Source organism: Mesoplodon densirostris, chromosome 11 (genome assembly GCF_025265405.1).
Source record: "Mesoplodon densirostris isolate mMesDen1 chromosome 11, mMesDen1 primary haplotype, whole genome shotgun sequence".
In the NCBI taxonomy this organism is placed as follows: Eukaryota; Metazoa; Chordata; class Mammalia; order Artiodactyla; family Ziphiidae; genus Mesoplodon; species Mesoplodon densirostris.
The window spans coordinates 85,182,480-85,202,086 of NC_082671.1; the positions used below are offsets into that span (position 1 = coordinate 85,182,480).

At 35.0% G+C, this 19,607-nt stretch overlaps 1 protein-coding gene across 2 annotated transcripts in view; it reads left to right on the forward strand.

Moving 5' to 3' along the window:
• Positions 1–19,607, forward strand: part of CDK17 (cyclin dependent kinase 17) — a 99,662-nt gene that overhangs the window by 75,667 nt on the left and 4,388 nt on the right. For both annotated transcript variants that reach the window (XM_060112615.1, XM_060112614.1), the window contains 9 exons: positions 3,736–3,792; positions 4,782–4,896; positions 5,690–5,784; positions 6,107–6,169; positions 8,442–8,565; positions 13,437–13,557; positions 15,572–15,669; positions 16,175–16,280; positions 18,570–18,612. In XM_060112615.1, coding sequence (XP_059968598.1) covers positions 3,736–3,792; positions 4,782–4,896; positions 5,690–5,784; positions 6,107–6,169; positions 8,442–8,565; positions 13,437–13,557; positions 15,572–15,669; positions 16,175–16,280; positions 18,570–18,612 — 822 coding nt within the window. The remainder of the gene's footprint in view (positions 1–3,735; positions 3,793–4,781; positions 4,897–5,689; positions 5,785–6,106; positions 6,170–8,441; positions 8,566–13,436; positions 13,558–15,571; positions 15,670–16,174; positions 16,281–18,569; positions 18,613–19,607) is intronic.

Consider the following 19,607-nt stretch of genomic DNA (forward strand, 5'->3'; position numbering starts at 1 on the left):
GACGTAGTATCTGTGTCATATATAAGATAGTATGTGGGTGGATGGCGCATGATGGTTCCAAAATCTCACTTTTTTTTTTTTTTTTTTTTTTTTTTTTTGCGGTATGCGGGCCTCTCACTGTTGTGGCCTCCCCCGTTGCGGAGCACAGGCTCCGGACGCGCAGGCCCAGCGGCCACGGCTCACGGGCCCAGCCGCTCCGCGGCATATGGGATCCTCCCAGACCGGGGCACGAACCCGTATCCCCTGCATCGGCAGGCGGACTCTCGACCACTTGCGCCACCAGGGAGGCCCCAAAATCTCACTTTTTTAATTAAAATTTTTTTAAATACCATATATAGAAAAAAGTCTTTAAGAGTACAGAAAGAAGCAATTTTTCAGTCATTCAATAATACTGCCTGTGACCACAGTTTTCATTAGTTTACCAAAATTGAATTAAGTACTATTAGATATGTAGTTTTCCTCATGGCTTTTATTTTATTTTATTTTTAATTTATTTATTTAATTAATTTATTTTTGGCTGTGTTGGGTCTTTGTTGCTGCACACGGGCTTTCTCTAGTTGTGGTGAGCTGGGGGCTACTCTTTGTTGCGGTATGTGTGCTTTTTATTGCGGTGGCTTGTCATTGTGGAGCACAGGCTCTAGGCACGCAGGCTTCAGTAGTTGTGGCACGAGGGCTCAGTAGAGCGCAGCCTCAGTAGTTGTGGTGCACAGCCTTAGTTGCTCTGCAGCATGTGGGATCTTCCCGGACCAGGGCTCGAACCTGTGTCCCCTGCATTAGCAGGCGGATTCTTAACCACTGCACCACCAGGGAAGTCCCTGCATGGCTTTTAAATTGATACATATCCTTGTAACAAAAGGATAGAAACAGTTCCTTTGAGAGGCCTCTGCTACTTCTGGCCATTCAGGTGGGGGCAGTTTATCCTTTTGTTCCAAGTGGTGAGAGATGTTAAGTCAAATTGTCAAGTATCATTTTTATTTTATTCAACACCTCCAGAAAAAAATGTGTATTTGAACCTCCAGAATTTGACTAAAACATAGTATTTAATGATCCAGTCTTATTTATACACCTTTGAGAGCTGAGGTTATATATAAAAGAACATCATTCCTTTCACTGGCTATTTATTTAACGGCATTAGTATCACTCTAAAGTGAGAAGTGAATTTTTAGATTATTATTGCCTTTTGCACTATCTACAAAGGGTTACTAGAAAGCAGTTTAAGAAAATTCTTATTCTTCTCCTCTGTTTAACTTTTTTCTCTCAATAATTTTTATCACTTTGTTTTTTCTTTTTTTCCTAAATCTTTTGTGTTAGGGTTTTTTGTTCTGTTTGTTTTTAGTTTTTAAATACTGGGTTTCCATTACATATTTGAGTATTCCATCTATCTCATTTATTGACTCCATAGAAAGTAGGCAAACAGTCTCAAGGTTTAAAAGCAATGATTTTAAGAACTCACTTTTAAACCCCTTTTTTGGGGATGGAGGGGACTGATTTAGATTTATATTGCTTCTTTTGTGTTAGCCATTTCCTGACTCATAATAGAGTGTGACTTGCAGTTGTCTTTTTTATTATATTTTGGTGGGAAAACCTGAAATAAATAGTATTTTGTTTTTTGCAGGCCTTCCTAGGGAACACAAAGATTGGTGAAGGAGAATATGTAGGAAAATTATTTATTTTGCAGTTTTGTTAAAAAGAAAATCATGTAGTTACCTTTTATAAAATTCTTTAGTATCTTAAAATGCCTGGGGTATCTTAAAATCTCAGAGTCTTAAAATAGGACAAAACTTTTTCATAGCAGAATTTTTTCTGATTAATTTTTATTGGAGTATAGTTGCTTTACAATGTTGTGTTAGTTTCTACTGCACAGCAGAATGAATCAGCCATACATATACGTATATTCCCCTCCCTTTTGGATTTCCACCCATTTAGGACACCACAGTGCATTAAGTAGAGTTCCCTGTGCTATACAGTATGGTCCCCTCAGTTGTCTATTTTATACACAGTATCAGTAGTGTATATGTATCAATCCCAATCTCTCATTTCTTCCCACCCCACCCCTTTTCCCCTTGGTATCCATACATTTGTTCTCTACGTCTCTGTCTCTATTTCTGCTTTGCAAATAAGGTAATCTATACCATTTTTCTAGATTCCACATATATGCATTAATATATATTTGTTTTTCTCTTTCTTTTTATTTTTATATAACAGGTTCTTATTAGTTATCTGTTTTATACATATTAGTGTACATATGTCAATCCCAATTTCCCAATTCATCCCCCACCCCCAGCCCCATTTCCCCACCTTGGTGTGCATACGGTGTTCTCTACATCTGTGTCTCTATTTCTGCCTTGCAAACCGGTTCATCTGTACCATTTTTCTAGATTCCACATATATGCGTTAATATACAATATTTGTTTTTCTCTTTCTGACTTATTTCACTCTGTATGACACTCTCTAGGTCCATCCACATCTCTACAAATGACCCAGTTTTGTTCCTTTTTATGGCTGAGTAATATTCCATTGTATATATGTACCACATTTTCTTTACCCATTCCTCTGTTGATGGACATTTAGGTTGCTTCCGTGTCCTGGCTATTGTAAATAGTGCCGCTGTGAACATTGTGGTATGTGTATCATTTTGAATTATGGTTTTCTCTGGGTATATGCCCAGTAGTGGTATTGCTGGATCATATGGTAATTCTATTTTTAGTTTTTTTTTTTTTTTTTTTTTTTTTTTTTTTTTTTTGTGGTATGCGGGCCTCTCACTGCTGTGGCCTCCCCCGCTGCGGAGCACAGGCTCCGGACGCGCAGGCCCAGCGGCCATGGCTCACGGGCCCAGCCGCTCCGCGGCATATGGGATCCTCCCAGACCGGGGCACGAACCCGTATCCCCTGCATCGGCAGGCGGACTCTCAACCACTGCGCCACCAGGGAGGCCCTATTTTTAGTTTTTTAAGGAACCTCCATACTGTTTTCCATAGTGGCTGTATCAATTTACATTCCCACCAACAGTGCAAAAGGGTTCCCTTTTCTCCACACCTTCTCCAGCATTTATTGTTTGTAGGTTTTTTGATGATGCCCATTCTGACCAGTGTTAGCTGATAGATACCTTATTGTAGTTTTGATAATAGCAGAATGTTTTTTGTTTGTTTGTTTTTATTTATTTTTGGCTGTGTTGGGTCTTCGTTGCTGTGTGCAGGCTTTCTCTAGTTGCAGCGAGTGGGGGCTATTCTTCATTGCGGTGCGTGGGCTTCTCACTGTGGTAGCTTCTCTTGCTGCGGAGCACGGGCTCTAGGTGCGTGGGCTTCAGTAGTTGCAGCATGTGGGCTCAGTAGTTGTGGCTTGTGGGCTCTAGAACACAGGCTCAGTAGTTGTGGCACACAGGCTTAGTTGCTCTGCGGCATGTGGGATCTTCCCTGTCCAGGGATCGAACCCGTGTCTCCTGCATTGGCAGGTGGATTCTTAACCACTGCGCCACTAGGGAAGTCCCTATAGCAGAATGTTAATCGATCTGTGTAAAAGATGGGTTGACAATTTTAATTGTGAACTTTGATATTTTTGAACCTTTGAATGTTCCAGTTTTTAAAATTTATTTTAAAATTTGACAGATGTTCAACAATTTAATTATAATCAGATTTTTCTATTCCAAGACACTCTTCAGAGCAGGAGAGTTTCAGAAATTGAGGCAGTGATGAATTGAAATTTTAAGAATACTAAATTTATAATTGTTTGCTTTCAGTCAGAAATTGGGTTTGGAAAAATGGAAACCTACATCAAATTGGAAAAGCTTGGAGAGGTAAGTTAATACTTATTTCAGACATGTAAGGTGCATTTTTTTCTTGTTCATCATCTAAAAGATTATATCTTGTTCTGAAAAAGCAACAGAATGTTAGAAGGAAAAACCCTTTAGTTCTTGAAATCATCCCATCAGTGTGAGAAGAAATGAATTTTTTTAATAGCCTTATAACCTGCTATTGAAACATAAAATATTGTGCTTTCTTGGTAACAAAATAGACATTTATTTGTTAGTTAGCTTCCTGGTATTCTTTGTGCCGTCATGTGGGAAATTGCATGTGTTCAAACTTGTGAAAAATCAAAATACTATCTTTAAGGTTAAAGACACATCTCATTAAAGGTTAAGGAAATTCTTGACCCATAAGACCTTGGTTTTCTTGAAGTTGCTACTAGTACTGACTAATTTTGAAACGATCTACCTCCCAGAGTGAGAAAGTGAGAAGAAAATAGTAGAATTAGTTACTAGGGAGGCCTTAAGGGAGTTTGAGAACTATCCTGGAAATGATAGAAGAAATCTATAGAATATATTTGTTTTTTAAAGGCGAGCTCTAGCATACAAAGATTCTGAAAAGTCTGAAAACGGGTAAAGTTTCACAATATGTTAGTTAAATTTTCAGTTTTCACTTACTGTGCTTAATTAATTTCCTCAATCTCCACATACCATTGCAGTTAAAGTACCTTTGATTCCAAATCTATTGATTCAGTTATTAATATAATACGAAGTACAAAAAGTAAATTAAATATTCTCCCTATGTTTTCATACCTTTGAAGCACTCTGTAGGGTTGTAAGAGTAGGGAAGCTGTGCATATGGAACTGAAAGTCCTCTTAGCTATAGGAAAACCAAGATTAATCATGGTGGGGTTTTCCTTGCAAGATGGAATTTAACACATGCTTAGAAATTAGAAATTTAGTTAGGGCTCTTTATTGTATAGATGATATAGATAGACTCATGATATTTTTGATGTGTCTTTCAAAAATATATTTTGTAGGGTACATATGCAACAGTATATAAAGGAAGAAGTAAACTGACAGAGAATTTGGTGGCACTGAAAGAGATCCGGTTGGAACATGAAGAAGGTGCACCCTGCACAGCAATAAGAGAAGGTATAATTTGTACTTTTGTGAGCAGAATGTATTATGAAATTTATATAGAATATTTTAAAACCAAAGCTATGTAGTAAGAGTTCATTGTTTGTAAGTACAAGGAGCTCAGATACAGAAATAGTACATGACTGGAAAATATATGCCACTACAGCTTATGGCATCTCATTGAGGAGAAAGAATACAATAAAACAAGTCCCTGGGTGGGGGAAAGCAATATCTAAAGCTGAAATATTTAATAAAAGGAATTAGTTAGATATATTATTGTACTGCTTATAATGAAGTACTATGAAGTCATTAAAGATTGTTGTCACAGACAAATATTTGACATTGGGAAATGTTATATATTGGTGCATGGGGGAAAGCTAACTATAAATAGTATATACAGGATGTAAATATATTTGTATAATGGTACAATTTTTTAAAAAAGATTATCCAGAAAATAGTTTGAGGCAACTGACAAGCAATTTGGAGGAAAAAAAGGTACCTTGGACTTTATGTCTAAATTAATCCTAGAAGTCTGGATAAGTTAACATTTGAGAAAAAAAGATGTCATGGAGAGTATTAATGTAATATTGAGGATAATTTAAGTATTAAAAATATCAAACCCAGAACCATAAAAGAAAAGAAAAAAATTGATTCTAATAAAATTTATACTACAAATCTCTTTGGTGGATTATTGTTTTAAATTTAAGAGACTCCTAAACTCAATCATTCATATGTTAAACTTAGGATTTTTTTTAAAAAAGACTGGCTACCACAGATTAAGTAATTGGTTTTCTTTTCTGTTTTGCAGTTTCACTATTAAAGGATCTAAAACATGCAAATATAGTAACGTTGCATGACATTGTTCACACAGATAAATCTTTGACTCTGGTCTTTGAGTATCTGGTAAGCATTTACTAAATGATAAAACATAGCAAATTGGATTTCGTAACAGCCCAGGGGACATTATTGTTATTAGTGTTTAATTAAATTATGTGTGGTGCATTCAGTATCTTTCCTCAAAAAACAACTTATTTTTCTGAAAAAGAATATGTATATATATGTATTTATAGCTGAATCGCTTTGCTTTACACCAGACACTAACACAACATTGTAAATCAACTGTACTTCAATTAAAAAAAAATTTTTTTAACTAAATGCTATTAAGTAAATCAGTCATGCCTTCTCAAAACTATGTATCACATAGTAAAGTGCTGTATTTTTTCAGGATAAAGATCTAAAACAGTACATGGATGACTGTGGAAACATCATGAGTATGCACAATGTTAAGGTATGCTTTAGTGTGTCATTTTAAATTTTATTTAAAGTACAGACAAACACTTAAGCATAGATGAACTACATTACGTATGAAATATGCTTCAGAATTTTCTGTTAGGCATTTTAAATAGGTTATTGTCCTCTGAACATATTTACTCAGAACTTCTGTTTACTACACTGTAGTATTTCTTAGAATCAGACCTTTTTATAGAGCTACTTCATTTAAAAAGTTTTAAAAAGTACTTTTGAGGAATTTGAGGATTTTGATCACGAGCTACCCGTTCTCTGATCACGAGCTACCCGTTCTCCTTGCTTGGCTCTGCAATAAACCTTTCTCTGCTCCAAAAAAACAAAAACAAAAACTTTTGACAATTTCCTTTCACATTATAACATTGATTCTCTTAGATATATGTAGAATACATTTACAGGTATATTCTGCTTAAAAAGAAAACGACATACCTATTATATCAAAATCCAAATGATTAAGATCAATGAAAATGATTAGTGCATTCTGCAAAGGGCCTCCTTTACATGACAAACTCCCCTGAAGTATTTAGAATGATATTTAATTATAAAACATCTTTTCAAGGTACTAATCTAATGAGTAAGGCCAGGAACCTGCATAGGTATTATGAATACTAGACTGGAAATACCATTCTGTACTGTCAGGAGGAAAAGTAACATAATTATGTTTTCTTATCTGAAAAATATCTAAAGATGCAAGTAATGCTAGAAAAGTTTGGTATAATAGTGCCAGATGAAACCCAAGAGTAAAAGTAAAATCAAATAAAAACCTTTGATACAGTTGTGTTTTTACAGTAGGTTTCTTTGACCTGATGTACTCCAAATTTAGCAAAGACTTATTTATCCAAACTTAGTCAACAGTTTGTGAGAAACTGTTCTGAAAATAGGCTGTCCCTGCTGTATTTTTGAGACAGTTCCAATTCTGTAGATAATAACTTTAAACTTATATACTTTTAAAAACAATTAAGTTTGGTATAAAGGAGAGCCAGTTTCTTTTAGTAAAAGACAGTTCAAAACATATGGGTAACACATGGCTAAGAATTTTAGAATAGGGCTTTAAGTCTCTTTCCATATATTTTCTATGAGAATTGTTTTCATCATATTTCACATTGTGTTTTGCAAGGTGTACTGAATCTCATTTGTGTTTATTTTTGTTTGTGGCTTTTATGTTGTTTTTCCTGCTTTCATATTAGCAGTAATTTGGAAAGAAAATTGTCCTTAATCATCATAACTTGACAAAGATTTGAGAAGTTTATATGTCTTAAGCCAGGTTTACATTCCTGGCTTAAGTTGTAGAGTATTTTATTCTATGTTTAACTAGCCCCTTATATTTTTTCAAACATAAAAAGTAACGGGAATATTTGGAAATAGTAATTTAAGAGTTTTCAAAACACATGAGTATGTAGAGTGTAGAAACTCTGCTAATTAGAATTTCTTCAGGCCCATTGTTCACCCGCTGCCTTGGCTTATTCTTGAAGTTCTAATGCTATCTTTCACCTTCAAGAAAACCAAGGGTACAGTCCTGAATCCTCTTCTTTGTTAACCACAAAGAATCAAAGACCTCCTGTGTTTCATATTCTTTTTTCCACCAACAAAAAGTCTCCCATTAGCCTTATAGGAATTGCTTTTCTCAAAAAGCCATTCAGAGCTCTACAATGCCAATTCCCTTTTCCGAATCATAGCAGATTTTGAAGGCTGAGTAGGAGGTGCTGAAAGTAAAGTACCCAGAAGGTGGGTGATAGAAGCTGGTTTAGGTTATTTTAGGTTATTTTTATAGCACATAATTTGCCAGAGCTATGCAACACCATTCTGTTTGACATCTCAGAATGTTCATAAAACCACCAATTCCATTGCCTTATTTTAAAGACGTTGTCCTACATTAGATTTTTTTGGGGGGAGTAGTGTGGGGTAATGGTAGAAGGTTGTTTGTTTTGCCAGAATTTCATAATTAAACTGTAAGCCTAATTAGTAGGCCTGTAAATTTATGAGGTACATTTATTTAAAGTCATTTTCAGTAACAAGTGAACCATTGCTACTAAGACAAAGTTTCATTTCGCTTTGTTCACTCTAAAAAAATACGTAGATACTTCAAATAGAATAATAAATTGTAAAATTCAGACAACAGGTATGTAAGGAAAGGGATGTGGTTCCTTTTTTTTTTCTCTTACTGTTCTAAGCCAGTTGCTTTTCTGTTTACCATAACTTATACCAAAGTATATCTTATTATCTGTAAGACTAATTTCTATTTTTTGTTTCCATAGCTGTTTTTATACCAAATTCTACGTGGTTTGGCATATTGCCACAGAAGAAAGGTGTTACACCGAGACTTAAAACCACAGAACCTCCTCATTAATGAAAAAGGAGAATTAAAGCTAGCAGATTTTGGTATGGAATGTATGAGATATTTATAAATAGTTCCAGGTGTTTAAGTTTAAAAGAACAACTGTTGACACTGTATGATTGCTTTTATGTGAGTTTGGAAGTGTTCTCCATAGCTCGTGGAATAAAATATTTGAAAATTTTGGTGGTGAGTTATATTAGTGAATGCTAAAAGGCATTGGTTCTCAGGTATGGTCCATAGACCTCTAAGTGTCCTGAGACCCTTTCAGGGGATCTCCAAAGGTATAATATATTCTCAAAATTATACTAAAAGTTTACTTGCCCTCTTCACTGTGTTAATATTTGCGTTGATTATCCAAAAGTGAGAAGGGATAAAGCTACTGGTACCCTTAGTATAAATCAAGGCACTCTCACCAAACTATACTTAGTAGCCATTGTATTCTTCACCACTATACACTTGTAGGAAAACACTTTTTAAGAGGTATCAGATGAAGCAGTAAAATTTATTAAATTTTATTAAATCTCCATTTTTGAGTAGGTGTCTTTTTAGTATTTTGTGTGATGAAATGGGAAATATACATAAAACACATTTGCTGCACACAGAAATACTATGGTTATTTCAAGGAAAAGTGCTTGTGTAATTATATGAGTGCAAACTGAACTAGCCCACCCCACCACCTTTTTATTTTAAGAAGTATCATTTTTACTTGAAAAAAATGACCAATAGACAAACTGTGGTTACTCAGACTTAGGTATTTGGCAGATGCTTTCTTAAAAAATGAATGAAGTGAGCCTTATCATTTCAAGGAAAACAACTGTGAAAGTATTTCTTGACAATAGTAAAATTTGAGTTTTCAAGCAAAAACTAGATTTTGGAAATTTGGTTCTGCCATTTTTTTTGCGGTACACGGACCTCTCACTGCTGTGGCCTCTTCCTGTTGCGGAGCACAGGCTCCAGACACGCAGGCCCAGAGGCCATGGCTCACGGGCCCAGCCGCTCCGCGGCATGTGGCATCTTCCCGGACCAGGGCACCAACCTGTATCCCCTGCATCGGCAGGCGGACTCCCAACCACTGCGCCACCAGGGAAGCCCTGGATCTGCCATTTTGAATTTGATAGCTTCCCAGTACTTGAAGACTTTTCTGGTGAGATCAGTGGTGACGTTAACAAATATGATTTTTTTTGATATGCTAAAGAAATGTGTAAACATTTGTAATATCTGAATAGCCTAGAGAACCAGTATTTTCCAGATGACCAATGCATGGTATTATAGAATCACGCATAGGTAAAATATCCATTTAAAGTGCAGGATAGACCAGTGAATTTTAATGTAGCAAAAGTATTAGAAGTTGATTGATATAGTTCCAAGTAACCATATAATCCTTAAGAAGCTAAATATTTTCTAATTTTGATGTAGTATCAAAAAAGTATATGCAGGGCCTCCCTGGTGGCGCAGTGGTTGAGAGTCCGCCTGCCGATGCAGGGGATACGGGTTCGTGCCCCGGTCTGGGAGGATCCCATATGCCGCGGAGCGGCTGGGCCCGTGAGCCATGGCCGCTGAGCCTGCGCATCCGGAGCCTGTGCTCCGCAACGGGAGAGGCCACAACAGTGAGAGGCCCGCATACGGAAAAAAAAAAAAAAAAAAAAAAAAAAAAGTATATGCACAATTATCAGAAAGGCTATTAAAATGCTCTTCTTTCCAATTTCGCATCCTTGTGAAACCTGATTCTCTTTATATATAACTGCAAAGTAACATCACAAAAGATTGAATGCAAAAGTAGATAGGAGAATCCAACTGTCTTCTATTAAAATAGACTACAAAAATGTAAAACAAGGCCATTCATACTAATTTTTATTTTATTTTGGAAAAAATATTTTTCATAAAACACGCATGTTAACATATAAATGGTGTTTTTAAGGAAGAAGTTTTAGATTTTTCTGTTTTTCTAATATGCAAATATCAGTAAATATAATCTACATAAATAAAAGCTTTTTGGATCCTCAATAATTTTTAAGAGCCTAAAAGGGGTCCTGAGACTAAAGAGTTTAAATGTCATTACTGAAAGGGATTCCTTTAATATGCCTGCCATCATGCTTTTTTTAAAAAAAAAATAGTTTTATTTATTTATTTTTAAATTTAATTTATTCATTTGACTGCGTTGGGTCTTCATTGCTGTGCGGGCTTTCTCTAGTTGCAGCGAACAGGGGCTACTCTTCGTTGTGGCGCGTGGGCTTCTCATTGCAGTGGCATCTCTTGTTGCAGAGCACGGGCCCTAGGAGCATGGGCTTCAGTAGTTGTGGCTCACGGGCTCTAGAGCACAGGCTCAGTAGTTGTGGCGCATGGGCTTAGTTGCTCTGCAGCATGCGGGATCTTCCTGGACCAGGGATCAAACCCATGTCCCTTGCATTGGCAGGCAGATTCTTAACCACTGCACCACCAGGGAAGTCCCTGCCACCATGCTTTGTATTTATTTATATGCTTAATAATTTAATTAGTAGCTGTCTGTCTGTCTCTCTTTAGCTAATCCAGTTATAAGGGACTAGAAAGGTGAAATAAAATTACATGTTTTTGGCTTCTAGGGAGTAAACTTTTTTATATTGAAGGAACTCCATATAGTAACTTTTTTTTTTTAATATTCCACATTCTGAGAGTTTGAGTACTGTAACAGAAGTTAGTTTTTAAAAGCCCATGCAGTTTTCCATAGTTAGTATTTATCATTTTTCATAAGTGATTGTAGTAGTTTTACTTTTGGAATACTTGATTAATGTGATAAATATTAGTGTTTCAAGTGTTACTCTGTTAGTAACAGATTAAAAATTCACTGTTATTAAGTGGTGAATTTGTTCTGAAAACTCCTGTACTTTATTCATTTAACACTTTTCCATTTGTTTGAAAGGTAGGTTGCTATTTAAAAGGAATTGGGTCGGTCACATGAGTCTAAATGAGAAATTATAAGTCATTTCCATATGCTTACATAGAGTCTCTAGGGCATAGTTTATGTTGTTATTTTCCTAGTAATTGTTATTCTCTTTCTCTCTTTCCCTGCCCCTCTTTTAAATTTTTTTGGCCAGGCTGCATTTACTGCTCCTTATTCCTTAATCCCCAAATGAATGGCAGTGATGGAGAAACCCTGCTTGGCTGTAAGATATGCAAAAAGAATGGCAAAAGCCATCAAAAATATACTTTTGGTGGGGGAATACTATGAGTGCTTTAAATTTTGCTTTTTATCTCTACAAACCAAGCCAAGCAAATTTTATCTGTCCACACAGGCCAACAGGAAAATCTAATTATTCCATGAGATAGTACAATGAATTTTGTCTCTATTGCTTTTAGTTATTTATTTTTTTATTGGTTTCATAGTAAGTATACTTTGGACACAAGTGAGGGAGAGTCATATAACTGAGTATTTTACAATAAATTGTTCTTGATCTCTATGACCTACTTTTCCTGTGATCAGGGAAGTATTAACATAAATAGACATTTTCATTAATAATAGAAAATGGTTTATGTAATAATACCATATCACGATTAATTTGGTTTGGAAGAAATTACTGTGTATTTCATTTCATGCCAAAATTGCAAATCTAATTGTGAACTGAATCAGAAGCCTGTTTGAGCGAGCATCATAATTTAGAATTCTCTCAGGAGGTGGAGTATAAGGTACTGAGGAAACTATAACTGCAATTGCTTTGATGTTATATGTATAGTATTAGCAAACTTGCAGCCTTGTCCTTTCCCCCATATAACCCAGTATTACATCAGGAAGAGAAATCAGAAAGCTGCTTCCGTTTGCTAATTACCAAAATTTGTTGAATTTATTTTACCAAGTTGGGATGGTAGAGTAAAACCTGTAATAAAACAGTGTCAACATTGTTTCAGTTACATCCTTTAGCCCTTATACTTAATGAAAATAGTATGAGTACTGCCTAATTTTTTAAATTTCTGGTTTCATTTGGGTGGCTTTATCCAGTTTAACAAAGTATTGAATCATCCTTTTATTACATTTTTCTTATTTAATATTTTAATTAGATACAATAGTTACACACAACAGAAATCACAGCCTAAAAATTAATTATTCTGTGTTGTTTGAAATAAACTGTATGTTAAAATAAATTTATATTTCTTCATATATCTTTTAAAGTTACTTCTTTAGGTGATCAGAATTTGGAGGCGTAGAGGTAATAAAAGCTACTCTCTTACGCCAGTGGCTCAAGAGATAAAGTTGTGAACTCTTGCCTTTATTTCTAGATAATCAGTGAATTTCATATTAAATTGGCAAAGGAATGGTTCATGTTTTACGTCGTCTACAGCAATTAATAATATCCAAAGACAGTGAGGTTCACCTTATTTTAAAATTAACCATGTAACTTAAAACTTAGAAAGTACAGAATGACATTGTAGTTTATTCCAAGGAAACTTTCTTTAAATATAAACTTCTGCAAGGGAATTGTCAATAAAACTTAACAGGATCATGAACCAGTAACTTCATGGTTTTTGGTAAGAATTGATATAGCAAATGGAAGTTGGAATCAGGTTAAAAGGTGACGAATGTCATTGGCTTGTTTTGCATTAATTTAAATTCAAGTGGGAAATAATTTTGGCATAATAATTTGTGGATAGAAGGAGGGTATCTTAAGTTTAGATTAGCCCAGATACTGTACCAGGTGCATTCACTCATAAAAGTAAGCATGGTCTCTGAATGTGGAATTATTATTATTTAGTTTAATAAATAATAGGATTTGCTGACCCAAGACCACGCACACTCAAAAAAAAAATTCATAAAACTAATTTTGTTAAGCCTCAAAAAGGTATAGAGTAGCCATCTCAGGCATCCTTGTGACTGGAGGCACGGTGAGAATATGGACTGGGAAATGCATTCCAGCTATTTCTTAATTGTTCTCTTTTCCCTGTGAAGGACTAGCCAGAGCCAAGTCAGTTCCCACAAAGACCTACTCAAATGAAGTTGTCACACTGTGGTACCGGCCGCCTGATGTGCTTCTCGGTTCCTCAGAGTACTCAACACAGATTGACATGTGGTAAATATATGCAGATGTTACTGCCATTTATAATTTTGAAAGAATGTAGCCATTAACACAGGGCATACCGATAGATATTTGGCTTTAAGGAGATAAAACGTAAGCAACAATTATGAGTTCTGGCAAGTAAGATCACCTAGGTTTAAATACCAATTCAACCACTTAGAGCTATACAATAACCTTATTGAAATCATTGGCCTGTTTCTCAGTTTCCTCATTTAAGGAAATGGGAATAGTAACAATAACTACTTTAAAAGGCTGTTCTGTGGATAATGTTAAGACCAAATGAGCTAATGTATATAAAGCACTTCGAAGAGTGTCTGGTACATAGTAATTTAAAACAAAATTTATTTTTATCATCATTTAATATTCACCAAAACCCACTTGCTTTAAGTTGATCTAAAAATAATATTGAAAAAATACCGTAGGCATCTTCCTCACATAGCACTTTGATCATGACACTCCTTTATTTAAACATGTTTGCTGCTTCCCCATTTATTACCTATAGAATAAGGTACATTCTTCAGTCTGATACTTGATCTCCATAAAATGTCTCTAAACTACCTTTTTCAGTTTATTTCAGACTATTCTCCACAAACGTTTCCTTTTAGCCAAGTGGCTACTCACTATATTTCATAAATAGCCTGGGTTTTCCCACCTTTGCTCTTGTGTTCATACTAGTTCACCCATCTGGAACGCCTGCTCTTTTTCTATAACTGGGGCCTGTGCCTAGGGCCTTCAAAACATAGTTTTTCATAAATCCTTTCTGAATATAACCTAGCCTCCCGTGGTAATTCCTTCCTCTGAACTGTGGTTATACTTATTGCTTGCACTCTTAGTATAGTGATAAATCATATACTTTGTTCTGTTTTGTCTTGGGTTTGAACATTTATATAATTTTTGTATTATGTAACATTTCTTTTTTAAACTTGTTTAAATTGTAGAAAAATATATACAACCAAATTTACCATTTTAACCATTTTATGTGTACAGTTCTCTGGCATTAAATACATTTACATGGCTGTGCAAGCGTCACCACCATCAGTCTACAGAATTTTTCCATCTTGCAAACTGAAGCTGTGTACTTATTAAATAGTAACTCCCCATTTCCCTCTCCCTCCACCATTCTCCTTTCTGTGTCTGTGAATTTGACTTTTCTAAGTATCTCATGAGTGAAATCATATTGTGTTTGTTTTTTTGTGACTGATTTATTTTACTTAGCATAAATGTCTTCAAGGTTCACCCATGTTGTAGATGCAAATATCTCTTTGAGTCACTGCTTTCAATTCTTTTATATACTTAGAAGTAGAATTGCTGGATCATATGGTAATTCTATTTTACATTTTTTTTGAGTAACCACCATACTGTTTTCCATAGTGGCTCCATTATTTAATCTTCTATATAACATTTTAAAATATAAAATTAAATTATTATATAATTGCTAGATTGTGAGCCCTTCAAAAGAAGGACTGTCTTAAACTGATGTGTATTCACACAGATCCTAGAAGACAGTATCTATTTAGTGAGCCTCTATCCATTTCTCTTCCTTCTCTTAACTCTCTCCCTCTCTCTCACTCACTCTCGCTCTTGCTGTCACTCACTCACACACTCACACACTCTTCACCCTGCATCTATGTGTTCTGTCTCTGCTTCCTGCATAAAAACATCTTGAAATATTTGCTTCTCCCTAGCCCTGCTAACCACTACCTAATACATAGTAAGCTTTATATCATTATTAGCCATTGTTAATGGTGTTCTTCAAGGATCATGCAGAGGAGGGCTGGACATTTTAAGTGGAGAAAATGGATAAGGCAGTATGGAAGTTGAGACAAATAGGGTAAATGTTAAGAAATTAGTCGGATCTGAAAAAAAAAATCTCTGCAGATTTTCTAGCAGGCTAGTACAAAATTCTCCAGAGAGGCAACCTTAAGGAAAAGATTCTTGTGCTTAATAATAAATAAATGGTTTGCTCATCTTTTTTTTTTTTTTTTTTTTTTAATGCTACATTTTGTAGGGGTGTTGGTTGCATTTTCTTTGAAATGGCTTCTGGAAGACCTCTGTTTCCAGGATCAACTGTGGAAGATGAACTGCACTTAATTTTCCGACTGCTAGGTAACAGAACTCTCTTCCCAGTGATTTGTTACATATAATTGAGTAGCTAGATAAGACTATATCTTTAAAAAATATATTTATAAATTTGATACTGAGACTAACATAAATAGCTGCTATAAGAATTATAATTAGCATAATTACAATAAAGATAGATCCTCTCTAGGTAACTTCTGCTTTTTATTTACCAAGTTCTACCTTTGCAATAATGATTGTATGGAAGAACAGAGAAGAGAAATACTATTGAAAATTGACTTTTAGCACATTATTAGGAAATATTTTAGCTTAGGTGTCAATTAGACAACATTTTTATGACATCATTGCTTAGTCCAAAAAAAAAAATCTGTATGTTTACTATTTCTATCTTTTTAGTTTCAGTTGAAATAATCAAATTATCTATTAAATATAAATTGTTCTTTAAGACGCTTTCTTAGTTCTCCCTATTTATATATATTTGCCTGTATAAAAATTTCTATATATTTATAAATATATATATTTTTAAATTCAGGAACTCCATCTCAGGAAACTTGGCCAGGTGTTTCTTCAAATGATGAGTTCAAGAACTACAACTTTCCAAAATATAAACCACAGCCTCTAATTAACCATGCACCCAGGTATTTTTTTTTCCTCTTTAAGTGAAAAGGGGGGAACCCACCTGTTGTTGTTTTTTTTGTTTGTTTGTTTGTTTTTTTTGGTCTCTTGAAGCATTAGCCACAGTAAGGATTCAGGGAAAAATATGTGATACACATACACAGTTCTTAAATATTTTAGGATTTAATTTCTTCCTTCCTGTGTCATTAATTTTATAATTCAGTGAGCAAGAATTACCAAAGTATGTGAGTCCACAGAATTGAGCTGTAAATAAAATGAATATAGAATATATATATGATAAAATTCTAGGGCTTATGTAGATTGTTCCATTTCCCAGAAAGAAGTCATTGATTAATGCCTTATTCAGTACTGTGAAGACCATGATGAAGTTTGCTTTGCTTTCTACACAATTATTCTATATGTATTTACTTAGAAAAACCTAAGAATGTGTTATAAGTAAAATCTTGACTCCTACACAAGATGACCCATCAGCATTTCAGTCAATGTTAATGACAATTTGTATTTGAAGAATATAAACTCTTTCTGACCCTTCATATCCTATATGTTGACCATCCGATTAAAGTTTCTTTTCAGACCTACCTCAGATCCATCCAAGACTCCCATTACAATTTGAGTCAGGGGACTTCCCTGGTGGTGCAGTGGTTGGGAGTCTGCCTCCCAGTGCAGGGGACATGGGTTTGAGCCCTGGTCCGGGAAGATCCCACATGCCACAGAGCAACTAAGCCCATGCGCCACAACTACTGAGCCTGTGCTCTAGAGCCCGTGAGCCACAACTACTGAGCTTAAATGCCATAACTACTGAAGCCCACGTGCCTAGAGCCCGTGCTCCGCAACAAAAGAAGCTACTGCAATGAGAAGCCCATGTACCGCAACTAGAGAAAGCCCATGCGCATCAACGAAGACCCAACCCAGCCAAAAATAAATATTTATTAAAAAAATTTTTTTCACAACATATTTACTTATGGAATGTATTACATTTTTAATAAGTAACATAGAATAACCCCTTTGACTGTATTTTTTCATCTTTCTTTAAGAAAAAATAAAAGTGAAAAGGGCACCAGGATACCAAATAAGGCCAATATCTGTTTCGTTGTTTCACATAGCTCACAACATTACACACTCACTCTAGTTCCATAGAATAGTAAAACCATTCTGGTACCAAAAATATTTTGAAAGTTTTTATGTGAATTGATGCTCTTGTCACTATAGCAACTAAGAATATTCTAAGCAGACTTTCTTAGGAAGAATAATGTGTTAGACTTTTTGTATGTGTCTCTCCCAAATAGCATAAATCCTATTTTTATATATTTTTTTACACTGGACATTACAACATATATATATGTATACATATGTATATATGTTGTAATGTCCAGTATAAAAGGTTGCAGCTCTTTAAAGCACATTCTTTATGACCTTAGCACCTAGCTTGTCTATGGCCAAGGAGTTCTGGTTATTTGTCAGAATGGCAAACTGCAAAGGATGAGAAGACGCTGGAGAATTTCTATGCCACAGCGTCCACAGTACCGACTAAGCACTAGGGGGGAAGGGGGGGATTTTTTTTCCCCATAATTGTGCTTTTACCAGTGAAAGTCAGTGCAAGGTAGAATTAGTGATTTTTGATCAAGAGATGATCTCATTAAGATAACCCCTAAACCCTCTACTCCCTGTTTTATTAATTTCATCCTTGTAATTATGTCTTTATTGACCATCTGATTGGTTTTGTATCCCTTTTTAATGAAGTTTTATAAAGTTATTGAGGCATATTTAAATTGAATTTTATAGCTCTTAGTGTCCAATGCTCAGCCGACCGCCCTGTAAAAATTTGTTGAATGACTCATCTCTGTTTATCTTGAACCACAGTGATATATTTTGGGGTTACTTAATTGTTTGTTTTCACCTGTATAATAGGAAAATGATGCTTTTGTACTCTTGCCTTCACTGGAACACTATGAAAACAGATCTAGTTTACTGAAGCTTTTTCAATAATAGAAGTTATTTTGTTTTGAGACAGAATGGTGATTTTAAAAAATTCTATAGTTTTAATAATCTAACTCTTGAATATTGAACATTTGAGTTGATGCCCAGTTATTTGTGGTTTCTTCTTAAACAAGTGGCAAAATAAACCTTCTAAGGATAAAAGATTTGAGTCTGTTTGAAAGCAGCAAGGTGTGCTATTTTAGGGCACTTGAATTTAGCAGATAAAAACATTTGGAAAATAGTTTTACTTGAAAAGTTGCTATCAGCTAAGATTAAAAAAGAATAAATTGCTACTTGTCTTTTGTTGTTTTTAGGTTAGACTCTGAAGGAATCGAGTTGATAACGAAATTTCTTCAGGTAAGTTATATCTTATTTTATAATTGTTAAATGGTCTGTTAACTTCTCTGAGCCTTAGTTTCTTCATCTGTAGAATGGGATCAGTAATACCTCCCTCAAATATTTGTCATGACAAATAAGATTATGGTAATATCTAGCATGCTTAAGACATGTGCTTAGGTGAAAAAAAATTACGGTTTCTCTTAATGTGTCTGGGTCTCTCATTGTAACCTAGAACAGTCTGAGGTAGTTAGCTGCTGGCCCTGATCAGCTGTGTCAAGGCCATGTTCTCTGCAATTCCTGTTCTCTTACGTTCTCTTTCTTTTCCTTATACTACTGCCTGACAGGCTGTTGTACCTCCCAAGTACCATCCATATCTTCATTCAGAGCAGGAAGAAGAGAGAGGATAAGAGTGTGTCAGTCGCATTAGTCCTTTTGTATCTGGAAAGCAAAGGCTTTTCCAAAAACCCCTGTAAGGACTTCTTCCTAGGTCTCCAAAATCTTCCTAAGGCCAGAATATTAATTGTAAGAGAGACTGAGAATTGGGGAGCAGGATTGCCATAATTAGCCTAAACTTAGAATAGTCATGATTCATATGTCAGAATTGGAAGCATGGATACCTTAAACAAATCTACATTATCTCGTCAAGGAAAAAAGGGAAATGGGTATTGAATAGGTAATTAAAAATGTCTTTCATAAAGGTATTAGGTATATTTCCAGTAATCCTTTGGTATTCGTGAAAAAAAAGGTCAGATATTTTGCTTTTTTTCATCACTTCAGAAAATATAGGGCATCTAAATTTTTCGTTAAGATCCAGCTTTATCTTGGAAATTTGTAACTGAGATATAATCATTGCTACATAATCTCAGTAGTAACTCACATTAGAACATAGTACTCCAAATTGGTTCTTAAAAATAATAGTCAGTGTATTAAGTAATCAAGATAAGAGTAGCTCTAAATGCTTAAATGCTAATTTGTGTGTGTGTGTGTGTCCCCTCCCCCTTGCCCACACTTTT